At 38.4% G+C, this 13,842-nt stretch overlaps 1 protein-coding gene across 1 annotated transcript in view; it reads left to right on the forward strand.

Annotated features, from left to right (window-relative positions):
- Window positions 1-13,842, forward strand: part of EYS (eyes shut homolog) — a 1,671,360-nt gene that overhangs the window by 1,531,480 nt on the left and 126,038 nt on the right. Inside the window, exon 34 of the mRNA XM_060167756.1 lies at window positions 4,098-4,270. Coding sequence (XP_060023739.1) covers window positions 4,098-4,270 — 173 coding nt within the window. The remainder of the gene's footprint in view (window positions 1-4,097; window positions 4,271-13,842) is intronic.

Raw genomic sequence — 13,842 nt, forward strand, 5'->3', positions numbered from 1 at the left:
ACAGTCACTTTATTTTTTAGAAGTGTCTAGAGACATTATTCATAAGGATTCATTCCTGCACATTTTCCTGCTGAGAATCTCACTCTCTTGACACTGTGGGTGGTCAGCTTTGAAATCCACTAATGATCTGTGAGAGAGTGCAGAAAGAATTATTTATTTTTTAAGTTAATACATGAGGAGTCCTTTTAGTTCTAGAAGGTTTTCAGGCATCTGGCTGTGCTATGTAAATAAGGAGCATCCTTTTCAAGCCAGCGTCTTTGACTTTGTTAGTCAGCTAAATTTTCTAAAGATAATTTTTAATAAACATAGAAACTTAATGACAATCATTTGGTATGCTGACTGTATTGTGACTTGTAATCAGATACATTGTAGCAGTTATAGTGCAAAATATACAGATGTTTGCATACACTTAGATGGGTGGGTTTTTTTAACGTTTAAAATGAGTGAATATTTTTCTGCTTTGTGTTGTCAAGTGTAAAATATATGTGCAATAGACCCTATATGGCACTAGTAAAATAAAAACCCTCTAATCTTTGTACTTTGATGGGTAAATATCATGTTTTCAGATGTATGTTAGTCAAAAGTCAAAATGTTACCCCAAAAAAGAAAGAAAATTATAATGCCCTGGCATCCTGCTAAGAATACAATAGTAACTAGTGCCCATCAAGCTTTTACTCTGGAGAGAAAATTAGTCTCTGGAGAGCTGGTTTAAGCTCAAATAGACTATGCAAGAGGATCACCTCATAAATTTCTTAACTGCAGAATCTCGACCTCACCCCAGATCTCCTAAATCAGAATCTCAGAGAGCAAGGGGAGCTCAGGAATGCACATTTTAAGATCTCCACGGGAGATTCACTGGTAACATTACGTAGTTCAGACCAACTTTTAGAAGCCACAGACATCTGAATCCATGCATTACAGAACTAAGACTTTAAAATCCTTGCTACTGCCTAAATTCTCTTGTCACATACACATGCTATGTCTCACAGAGACTAGTTCATGCACTTATGTTGTCTCCCCAACAAGAGCAGAAGCAACGCTCATTTATCCCATGGCACATGGCTCTGTCAGTGACAGAGGTTACTGGTTGAGAGCAGTTGGCAATAAATACGGTATTCTGGAGTACAGGTAAAAGCTTCCTCAACATCTAAGTTCTCGCCCACAACTACTTTCCATTGAGAAAATTGTCCTGACCTCCTTAGAGGAAGATTTGCAAAACAGTTTTCTAGATGGTTTGCATATTCCATGTGGATAATTCTCCCATAACTAATTAAACAGCGCCCAATAAATTCACAGCAGCGTTACAACATCTGGAGTAAACTGGGTGAGGGAGGGTGACATTGTTTTAATCGTTATCCAAAAATCGACTGTTACATAGGGTCCTTCAACCTCAGGTCACTCACTTTCCTGGTCGACACTGCCATTTGCTTCAGGGTATAGACAGGCACTGAAGTGAGTTACATGACAGCAAAAACAGCTGACTTGCTGGCTTCTGAAGAAGTTGGGATTTAGGAATGAGATCTTTGGCAAGCTCTAAATAGGAGTAACCTTTAGATTCTGGTGTGACACAGCTGGTAGCAAAGATTTATTTTATTAAAACTATTGGTGAAGTATCTGGCTCTCCAGGAAATCCTCTGGGATTTGAAGGTACACTTTGAAGTACAGTGTACACAGGTACCATCATCTGGCAAAATCTCAATTTGTTAAAGCTGACTCTTTCTAATAACATACTAATGAAATACCAAGATGGGTCAGAGGGCTTTGGACCCTTGCCCTTGTTTAGCCAGAGAAGGCATTTTCCCCTTTCATAGAGTGTTTTCTAGAGAATTTTAAGTTCACTCTCTGCTCTAGCTGTCTACTGATGTACAATGCAGACAATTGTTGTCTTCCCATGAATTTATACAAGCAAATGCTCCCAACAGCTGATGAAAACAAAAAGGAAATGAGACTTGATTTATCAATGGAACATGATTAAAATTAGTGTTTTCCTTGGTTTAACATAAAAGCACCTTGGGTTAAGTCTATATGATTGATTATATTAAATCAATCAATATTTAGATTTGTTTGACTTTCATATATGTGGTGTTCTCCTTTACTACAGAAAGATAAATTTGATCTAGAATGCAGCTTTCAAGAGTGTTATACTCCTACACTTTGTCCTAGAAAACATATGCTTAATGCTGAGCTTTTAACTCCAAGTTAGGTGGGTGGGGGCAAAGTTACATTAGATTTATCCATAGCCCCAAACAACATTAAGCTCCTAATTAACCTTTAAGTCCCATCAGAAGGCATCTCTGTACCTGCCAGGTGGTCTGGCTATTCTTTCACCACTATTTTCAGGCAAGAAGGCACAATGTTGGCTCAAGAATCCTCAAAACTTTGTTTTGTTGCCCCAAAACAGAAGAGTTTGTCTAGGGTGGTGATATTGATTTTTAATTTTTTTCCCAACTCTAGAAACCTATGATATTTTCTACTATTTGTAAACTGCTAAGCAAGTTGCCCTGAAAGTTATAAAATGAGTAAATTACTGATCACTTACAGGACACCTTATGTGTTGGCAAAATCTGAAGGTCTCAAAGCCTCACCCCACCAAAGTCAGCTTTACCAGCTGCCTGATACATACCTTCCCCATAGTGCTTCTCCCCATTCACGTTGATAAATAATATAAAGTGCAGACATTTTAGGAAAGGGAAACCTCACCAGATTTCCAAGTTGGGTATTCATTAGTATGAAAGAATATGATACTTTCTTGTGAGCAAATTTATTTTGGACTAAGGGGATTAAAAGATGTAAGGAAGCTATCGAGAGACCAGAAAGATGAGAAGGACAAGAGAACAAGTCCATAGTGTGGGTAAAATCTACAACCAGATTGGGAGGAGGCTGAGTCATGAAGACAAAATATGTTAGCTTCCTAATTTTCAGGGTGGTCCTGGCACCTACACTTAAGAGTTAACAGTCATGTTTAGAAGATAAGATGAAAGCAGGAAAGATAAAAACCTAGATCCATACATGGCAAGGTACGTGGTGGACCGAGGTAACAAGGAGAAAGGGAAAAAAATGGAAGGAAAGGACATCAATATTAAATGGACTTCATTTTACTACAAGTGACAAAACCGCAACTCATATTGGCTTAAAAACTAAAAGGGGGTTAAGATACCTAGCTTATATAACTGTTGTGTAATGGTTGGATCTAATACCCAAATAATATCATCAATAATCTATCTATCTCCCCAGTCTCTAATATTTTCATTGCTACATATTAGTTATTTATCCTCAGCCCTCTGGATAGGCAGATGCCACCAGTACTTTGGCCCTGGGGTCCATCCTGCACTAATCGCTGTGATTGACACCAAGAGGTGGTCTGCCCCTCCCAATCAGGGGGCTGAGATTCTTGAGGGCTGGGGGTCTGGAAGTGAAAACTAAAACTACTGTTACTTTAAAAGGGGAATAGATGCAGGAAATGCAGAAACCACAGATTTAAGTCACTGTCCCCTCTGGAGAGTGTTTCCCCAGCAGGTGAGAGGAGTATTTTTCCTGAGCTTTTCTTTCACAGGTGGCCACCAAGCCAAAGTCTAAGCTGGAGAGCTGTGTAGTCATTACAACTCCCCACTGTGCTTTTCTTTCCTAATTACCAGAAGGGTGGCTTTTGGAGGACTTGTCCTCTGTGGAGAAGGTTAGCCCCAGCTTGAAATTCTCCTCTGAGCTTGGAGCCTAAAATGGATTTTTCTAGTAGACATTTGAAGCACTTTATTGAGGCAACACCACACCTATTTAATGAAGCCCTGAAAAGGCACCTTAGGTGAAATAAAAGATGAGTTAAATAAAAAATAAAAATAGACTGCTTAAAATAGAATGCATGGCTTTGGACAATCTAAAAAGGCATTAACCTTCTTTCAATGTAAAGTACACAGCTACAAATACTCATAAGTTTAAAATCACAGAAAGAGAAAGAGAGAAGAAAAAACTCCACTTACTAGACAAGACACAATTGTTAATTTTATTTGTGTGTGTATGTGGGGGTGTGCGTGTGTGTGTGTGTGTGTAAAAGATCATTTTTTGTTTTCTGATTGGTTTTATAATTGCTTTTCCCTTCTCAGTGATAGTGAAACTTGGTTTTGTGACTGTCCAAGGCTGTACTCGGGCAAGCAGTGCCAGTTTGCAACTTGTGAAAGCAACCCATGTAGAAATGGTGCCACCTGTGTTCCTAAATCCGGGACAGACATTGTCTGCCTCTGTCCGTATGGAAGGTCTGGTCTCCTCTGCACTGAAGGTAAGAGCTTTTCATTATTGGGCATGAGCACAGGTAGAAGGGGGTGAAGAGGAGAGAAAGTCACTCAGAGAAATCAAGGACAGTACCTGACTGAACAAATCCATCAAATCCTTTCCTTGGTTCTTTTCAAGTCAGTCAAGACAAGACCCATTAATGAGATGGATCACTGAGCAGGTATTTCTCATACCCACTGAGTAATTATAAAGGAGGTAATAAGTTTTCCCTGAGGTTAGACTACGGAAAATCTGTATTATAAAATCTCCACAGCATTCCAATACTTAAAGAGTAGCAAGGAAAATCAGAAAAATACATAAAATCAAATTAGTTTACAACATTTTGTCAAACTGAGGATATAATATTAACAAATCTATGTATTGTAGACAAGGTGTTTTTATTTAAAGATAACAAAACCCATGACACGGTTATTATATCCCAAGAAACTAAATCAAAAATACAAGCCATGTTCCTCTCTTTAGGAAAATCCAGTATGTAGAAACCCTTTATTACAAAAATGTACAAGAAGCTACAATATAAGATAAGAAGCAAATTTCCTAAGAATATAACATTTGCTTTGATATACAGAAATAAATTCTGTAAATATTTTCAGAAAGAATTAAAAGTATTTGGTATTAATATTGAATCAACTCAGGATGACTTATTTCATCTTCATTTTCACCATAAAGATAAAAAAAACTGTTTACCCCTTTGACACTAGTGATATTCGTTGCCAAATTTTAGACTAAGGCTCCCAAAGTGAGCACAGACCCTACATCCTGGGAAACACACACAATGACACTAACACATCCAGACTGTGCTGACTCATCAAAAAGCTGGGGCCGCACACCTGTTGGTACAGGCGTGAAAATTGAAACTAGAATAAAGAAGAATCCGTGACCAAAAAGTATTGATGGTTTTGATACGTACGTCTTTAAAGGGAACTAAGGAAAGAGACTTGATGCATAGCTGAGAGAGGGGCCCCGCTGTGCGCATGGCTGGACCACGTTATACGCGAGCTTTACCTTTGCAATGAGCATCATAGACAGACGGAACAGAAGTCTTGCCCTTCCCTATAAAAACCTCATGCTTCTTAGACATAATCATTCCATTTAGTTAAAAGCTATTGGAAAATATAATTGATGGCAATGAATTTGATTACTAAAGGATAAATCATCAATTTCGCTTCCTGCTTAAAAATGACTGACCATATGAAATAAGAAATGAAGATTTACAAGAATATCTTCATGTATTTACAAAAAAATTCTTATTTATTCCCCTCTCTTAGTCCCATTAGGGTTCCAAAGATGCAAAGATTTATGAATGATTGAGACAGAAAAGATCACACCAAGTTTATTAGGCTCTTTGCCTCAGTGTCAGCAAGAAGAAATTCCTGCATGCTCCCATCCAGAGGAATGTCTCAAAATAATTAGCCTATCCATTAATGTTTCTACAAATGTGCCAGATCCATTTGAGAATTCTGCCCTTATAGAGCTTACCTTCTGATGAGAAGGTAAAAGGAACTAGAAATGGCTCGAGACACAATATAAATGTTATGAAGAGAATTATGAGGGAAACGAGGATGAAGAGAGTGGCTGGGGAGGGTTGCCAATCTCACCACAAGAATGACTCCAGGAGAGGGGAGGTCAGTGCTGAGGCCTAAAGAATAAGGAGGAAAAACAAGTCTCCAGGCAGAAGGTTCAGAAAATGGAAAAGCCTAGAGAGAGAGCATGAGCCTTTTGAAGAATGAGAGGTGCTTCCATGGCTGGGGCACAAGAAACAAGGCTTAGACTCTGTTTCTGGAGTACTTAGGAAGCCATGGCCGGAGGGTTTCAAACAGGCACATGGTTTATATGTATTTGCTTAAACCATTTTGATTTTAGAGATTGCTTTTAGAAGGCTTCTGTCTCTGATCCTGACAAAAGATAATTTTGTCTAAGACAAGGGTGATGGCAGTAGAGAATGAAATAAGTGAACTTGAGATCGGTTCTGGGGACAGAACTGGAAACTTAATGGAAAGGTAAGTGTGAGAAGGGCTGAGTCAAGAACAATGGCTGGATTTCTGTTTGTTGGTTCGTTTGAACTGCAGGTAGATGGTGGCACCCAAATCATTGCTTGGACCATTCAGGTACCAACCTGACCTCCAGGGGGTTGTCCAGAACATGCTGAACATATGTCTACTCATTAGAGAAAAGCATAGAGCAAACCAATTGAGCATGGTTCTTGCCCAGTTACAACTACACATGAGAACAGGCACAGAAAAAACTGAGACTCTCTTTCTTATCTTGGCCTTTTTGTTAATACCAGAGGATTAAAAACTCAGCTTGTTTTATCAGCAATTGTGTTTGCTACATATCACTTTTCTTTCAAATTATAGCCATGTCTGCCATGCTAATGTATTCCTTGGGGGATAATAGAAAATATAATTATGACATTTCCTACCTTGTTGATGTTTCACTGGGGAATTCGTTCCTGGTCGATCACAGCAGTGCTGTTGGAGATGAACACTGGAAATGGAAAGCTCCAGCTGCCTTATTCATAAAGTCTTGGCTCTCCTCAGCCACACTTCCTGTGGCCTGTTCCTACTAGGAAAAACCTCTTCTTGTTTTCTTAACCACATGTCTTTCTAAAGACAAAGGGGAGACGCTTTCTCTTGTCTCTTGCCCTCTTGTGTCCCCTCTATAAATATTTCTTAATTTACCATCTCCTCCCAACCTAGGTCACTCATTGGACACAGGTTTTGAAGAAAGCAGCACCATCCTGATTGCAAGCCCAGGCCCTGCAATCGGTGTGCTGGGTTCAAATCCCCATTCTCTGCTGACGAGTCAGCAGAGTGATCTCAGGCAAGTCCCTGGATCTCTCAGAACTTCCACTTCAGTGAATATAATAATAGAACCTACCTTAGAGATTCAGTGAGAATTAAGTGAGACCATTCATGTAGAGTACCTAACACGTTACTGATCATATAGAAAATGTTTTGGAATAAAATAATGCCATTTGCAGCAACATGGATGGACCTAGAGATCATCATACTAAGTGAAGTAAGTCAGAGAAAGACAAATACTACTTATATGTGAAATCTAAAATATGACACAGACGAACTTATCTACAAAACAGAAACAGACTCACAGACATAGAGAACAGACTTGTGGTTGCCTGGGGGTGGGTGGGGGAGGGAAGGACTGGGCGTTTAGGGTTAGCAGATGCAAACTATTATATAGAGGATGGATAGACAACAGAGTCCTACTGTAGAGCACAGGGCACTATATCCAATACCTTATGATAAACCATAACGGAAAAGAATGTATTTTTTATATATATATATATATATATATATATCTGAATCACTTTGCTGTACAGCAGAAATGAACACAACATTGTAAATCAGCTATACTTCAATTTTAAAAATGCTTTGGTTTTTTAAGCGTGTCAAGCCAAGATTCTCACATGCACAGTAAACTGCCACGTCTTAATGTGGGAGAGGAGGCTGGATGGGATGGAGATCCCAGCTAAAAAGGAAACTCTCTAGGATGTCAAAGGAAATCAAAATTAATTTCCTTTTAAGAATTTTTCTAAGTTGCTGACACTCTTCACAGCGCCTGGAGGCAAGCCAGGGTATCACAAAATCAGGGAGGAAAGTGGCACCCCAGTGACAGATATTCAGCAGGCTGTTTAAGGACATGATACCTCTGTAAAGCAGCTTAATGTCAGGCTGGCATTTTGTGATGGCATACTTCAAACAAGTGTAACTTTATGTCATGTAAGCTTGTGACTCTTGACAGCATCTACTCTGATAAGATCCAGCTTTTTCTCTCCAACTCAACAGCTGCTTGATTGCCCTGCTGTTCACATGACCTCAGTATCCTTCCTTTCCCACCATGTTTAAATCCTGTGTTTTCTAGCTCCTCGTTACAAAGACGTGTTGAAAAGATCAAGCCCAATCCCAGAGGGGAGTAAGGAGACAGTACATTGTGGCCACACAAAAAAGCACTCAGGAAAGTGATTGCACTTGCTCTGGGTTGAAGGCAACCCTTGAGAAGTCTGCATTTTCTCTTCCTTAAGAACTGAGGGAACTGCCTTTCCTTTTGTTCAGTGGGAAGGTGCATACTTCCTGCCTTTCACTTTTTTTTCTATCTGTAAAGAAAAAAAATTAAATTGACACATATAAAAAGGCAGCAATTAAAGTAAGTACATGTCTCAACATACACCGAAATGCTTGTGACAAGTAGCCTTGATGGACGCTTGCCAATGAATCCACTGGCGCATGGATTAGCACCTTTCTTCTGTTTATGTATGCAAGAGGCAATTCCAGCAGAGCAAAGTCACAGCTATTGTTCCAATAATTATTACAAGTACTTTGTGTCTATAAGCAAATGAGTCTTTAAAAATATATACAAAAGTATCCAGGAAATATTTTCTGGTGAATGTCTTTCATGAGGTTTATATGTATCTATAATTAATGCTATAATCTTTCTCTAAAGGCATTATGATTCCTACCAATGATTGGTGTTGGATTTAATTATCTATATGTACACACACACACATACACAAATACATTCACACACACATGCACACACCCATCGATTAAAAACAATGAGATGAAAAGGTATTTTGGGGATTTCCTTGGTGGTGCAGTGGTTAAGAATCCACCTGCTAATGAAGGTGGGACACGGGTTGGATCCCTGGTCTGGGAAGATCCCACATGCAGTGGAGCAACTAAGCCTGTGTGCCACAACTACTGAGCCTGAGCTCTAGAGCCATGAGCCACAACTACTGAGCCCTCCTGCCACAACTACTGAAGCCCGCATGCCTAGAATCCGTGACCTGCAAGGAGAGAAGCCACCACAATGAGAAGCCCACGCACCGCAACAAAGAGTAGCCCCCACTCGCCACAACTAGAGAAAGCTCACGTGCAGCAATGAAGACCCAACGGAGCCATAAACAAACAAACAAACAAATAAATAAATAAAATTTATTTTTAAAATTAAAAGGTATTTTGACTTGGGGAATTATACCAGTTCTGGCAGATTCTGCTAGTTGTTTAACCAATATATTCTCTCCTTTTTTGTTAATACAGCCCCGATTTTATTAGGAGCAGTAATGTACCCAGCTGAAATGCCTCAGCCTCCCTTAAAGCTGAGTGCAGCCATGGGACTAAATTATGAACAATCAGATGTAAGCCAAAGTATTTCCGAACCTCTGGAAAAACTGCTTAAGAGTGGAATGACCCCTAGCCCTCCTTTCTTAAACCTGGAATGTGGATGAGATGATTCAAATTCCAAAAATCATCACGGATCACAAGGCAACCTTGAAAATGGAAGATACATGCTAGGATAGTGAAGCAAAAACATGAAATAAGCCTAAATCCCTGGTAACTATAAAACTATCACACCAGCCAGGGATTGCCCACCATCAGACTTTTGTTCATGAGGGAGAAATAATCTATTTGGCTTATGCCTCTGTTATTTTGCTATGTGGTATCTACTATATGTAGTTAAACCTAATCCTTACTAATACAGTCAGTGTCAAAATTTCCCCAAACTTTATAACCTGATATGTTTTCTCAAATATTTCTGATTTTGTTCATAAGTTCTTAGACTCCTTTTCAGAGAGAGCAAAAGTAGAGGATTTCTTTTGTTATCTTATTTCATACTATAAGTTTTAATAAATTATGTTTATAAAATATATTTTCAGCCCATTAGTTTCAAATAATGTATGGACATTATTTCAATATTATAAAAGAAATATCCCAAGGTAAGCAGCAAAATGAAAAACTCTGTTTTTCCAAATTAGACAAATAATTTAGAAAGCAAATTTTAGATCTTACTTATGAAACATTACCCTTCTCTTAAAACTACCCCCATGAGACAATTTCTAACAATCACACTAAATAAAAAATCAAATTTGTTTGTAGATTTTCACATTTCAAATTCTAGTGAGGCATGCATCTGTTATTGTCTGCTTTTAAGCAGAGAACAAAGACTATTCATCGAACTCTTCCTAATTTTTTGCCTCCGGAATTCTGTCAGTAAAGAGCTAAACTCTAACAGCCCATTGTCCCTTCTGCTCATTCCAGGGCTTTGTCATTGTCTAGCAACCTCCCAGAACTCTCCCTCCCAACACTAGCACTTTCTGCTTGTTAAAAATGTCTTTAAAATGGATCGACTATGAACAGAGGCAGAATTGTCTCTCCTGAATATATTTATGGCAAACTGACTTTGTCAACCGTGTGTGGAAATGTAACCTCTGCAGTTTGTCCTGAGCTCACCAGAGAATTTACCTTTGCAGGTCTGTCAGTCCAGGCCTTCCCATAAAGACTTGATTTTTTTGTATAAAATGAATACTGTCAGATCCCACCACACCTATCAGGTTATGATCAGTCAAGTTAAGAGCTGTGCAGCTGTGATGCCCCTGCCAGCGACAAGCAACAGAGAGCATGAACACGTTTGTTGTACATTTAAAAACTCTTCACAGAAAGGGACAATTGATTAGAGTCTGAGTAAATTTATGGTGCATCCGAAACTGCAAAGTCAACATTTTGTAAAGAGGCAATGAAATTTATTGATTATTAAGAATGAAATAAATAGGGAGGGAGGTGCCACTGTGTTATATAAATTGCCCACCACTCTGTACACTGGCAGCAGCTATACAGTTCAGGGTTTGTGTTTGTTTGTATTCACAGATGTGCTCATATTTTGTCTTTTCTAATATTTTGTCATCCCATGACTTTGAGCTTGTAAATGGCTTCCTGTGTTCCTTAGGATGAGATAAGAACTGCTTAAAATCATGTACAAATCCAACTGGACAGACCCCCACTTATCCCCAATGCCCCCCTCCAATTCACACTATTTTGTGATTCTCTTGTTTCTTAATTTTTTATTGAAGTATAGTTGATTTACAATGTTGTGTCAATCTCTGCCTGTACAGCAAAGTGACTCAGCTATACACCTATATGCATTCTTTTTTTAGATTCTTTTCCATTATGGTTTATCGCAGGATATTGAGTATAGTTCTGTGTGCTACACATTAGGACCTTGTTGTTTATCCATTCTAAATGCAATAGTTTGCATCTACCAACCCCAAACTCCCATTCCATCCCTCTCCCTCTCCCCCATCCCTTTGGCAACCACAAGTCTGTTCTCTATGTCTACGAGTCTGTTTCTGTTTTGTAGATAAGTTCATTTGTGCCATATTTTAGATTCCATGCACAAGTGATTTCATATGATATTTGTCTTTCTCTTTCTGACTAACTTCACTTAGTATGATAATCTCTAGTTGCATCCATGTTGCTGCAAATGACATTATTCCATTCTTTTTTATGGCTGAGTAGTATTACATTGTATATATGTACAATGTACATATCTTCTTTATCCATTCATCTATTGGTGGACATTTAGGTTGTTCCCATGTTTTGGCTGTTGTGAACATTGCCATAAACATAGGGGTGCATGTATCTTTTTGAATTATAGATTTATCTGGGTATATTCTCAGGAGTGGGATTGCTAGATCTTATGGTAATTCTATTTTTAGTTTTTTTAAGGAACCTCCATACTGTTCTCCATAGTGGCTGTATCAATTTACATTCCCACCAACAGTGCAAGAGGGTTCCCTTTTCTCCACACCCTCTCCAGCATTTGTTATTTTTAGACTTTTTAATTATGTCCATACTGACAGGTGTGAAGTGGTACCTCTTTGTAGTTTTCGTTTGCATTTCTCTAATAATTAGTGATGTTGAGCATCTTTTCATGTGCCTACTGTTCATCTCTATGTCTTCTTTGGGGAAATTTCTACTAAAGTCTTCTGCCCATTTTTCAATTGAGTTTTTTTGTTGTTGTTGTTGCTGAGTTGTATAAGCTGTTTGCATATTTTGGAGATTAAGCCCTTGTCAGTCACATCATTTGCAAATATTTTCTCCCATTCCATAGGTTGTTATTTTGCTTTATTTTTAAAATGATTTTCTTTGCTGTGCAAAAGCTTGTAGGTCGCTTTTGTTTTTATTTTTATTGCCTTGGGAAACTGACCTAAGGAAACATTGGTACGATTTATGTCAGGGAATGTTTTGCCTATGTTCTTTTCTAAGAGTTTTATGGTGTCATGTCTTATGTTTAAGTCTTTAAGCCATTTTGAGTTTATTTTTGTGCATGATGTGAGGGTGTGTTCTAACTTCATTGATTTACATGCAACTGTCCAGCTTTCCCAGCAGCACTTGCTGAGGAGACTGTCTTTTTCCTATTTTATATTCTTGCCTCCTTTGTTGAAGATTAATTGACCTTAGGTGTGTGGGTTTATTGCTGAGCTCTCTATTCTGTTCGATTGATCCTTATGCCTGTTTTTGTACCAATATCACACTGTTTTGATTACTATAGCTTTGTAGAGTTGTCTGAAGTCTGGGAGAGTTATGCTTCTTGCTTTGTTTTTTTTTTCCCTCAGGATTGCTCTAGCATTTCTGGGTCTTTTATGGTTCCATATAATTTTTTGGATTATTTGTTCTAATTCTGTGTAAAATGTCATGGGTAATTTGATAGAGATTGCACTGAATCTGTAGATTGCCTTGGGTAGAATAGTCATTTTGACAATATTGACTCTGCCAATTCAAGAGCGTGGGATATCTTTCCATTTCTTTGAATCCTTTTTATTTCCTTTATTAATGTTTTATAATTCTCAGCATACAAGTCTTTCACCACCTTGGTTGGTTAGTTTTATTCCTAAGTATTTATTTTTTGGTGCAATTTTATTTTTTTAATTTTTTTATTTTTATTTTTTTTGAATGGCATTGCATTTTATTTTATTTATTATTATTTTTTTAACATCTTTATTGGGGTATAATTGCTTTACAATGGTGTATTAGTTTCTGCTTTATAACAAAGTGAATCAGTCATACATAAACATATGTTCCCATATGTCTTCCCTCTTGCATCTCCCTCCCTCTCACCCTCCCTATCCCACCCCTCCAGGCTGTCACAAAGCACCGAGCCAATATCCCTGTGCCATGCGGCTGCTTCCCACTAGCTATCTACCTTACTACGTTTGTTAGTGTGTATATGTCCATGACTCTCTCTCGCCCTGTCACAGCTCACCCTTCCCCCTCCCCATAACCTCAAGTCCGTTCTCTAGGAGGTCTGCGTCTTTATTACTGCCTTACCCCTAGGTTCTTCATGACATTTTTTTTTCTTAAATTCCATATATATGTGTTAGCATACGGTATTTGTCTCTCTCTTTCTGACTTACTTCACTGTGTATGACAGACTCTAGGTCTATCCACCTCATTACAAATAGCTCAATTTCGTTTCTTTTTATGGCTGAGTAATATTCCTTTGTATATATGTGCCACATCTTCTTTATCCATTCATCCAATGATGGGCACTTAGGTTGTTTCCATCTCTGGGCTATTGTAAATAGAGCTGCAATGAACATTTTGGTACATGACTCTTTTTGAATTTTGGTTTTCTCAGGGTATATGCCCAGTAGTGGGATTGCTGGGTCACATGGTAGTTCTATTTGTAGTATTTTAAGGAACCTCCATACTGTTCTCCATAGTGGCTGAACCAATTCACATTCCCACCAGCAGTGCAAGAGTG

Source organism: Lagenorhynchus albirostris, chromosome 12 (genome assembly GCF_949774975.1).
Source record: "Lagenorhynchus albirostris chromosome 12, mLagAlb1.1, whole genome shotgun sequence".
In the NCBI taxonomy this organism is placed as follows: Eukaryota; Metazoa; Chordata; class Mammalia; order Artiodactyla; family Delphinidae; genus Lagenorhynchus; species Lagenorhynchus albirostris.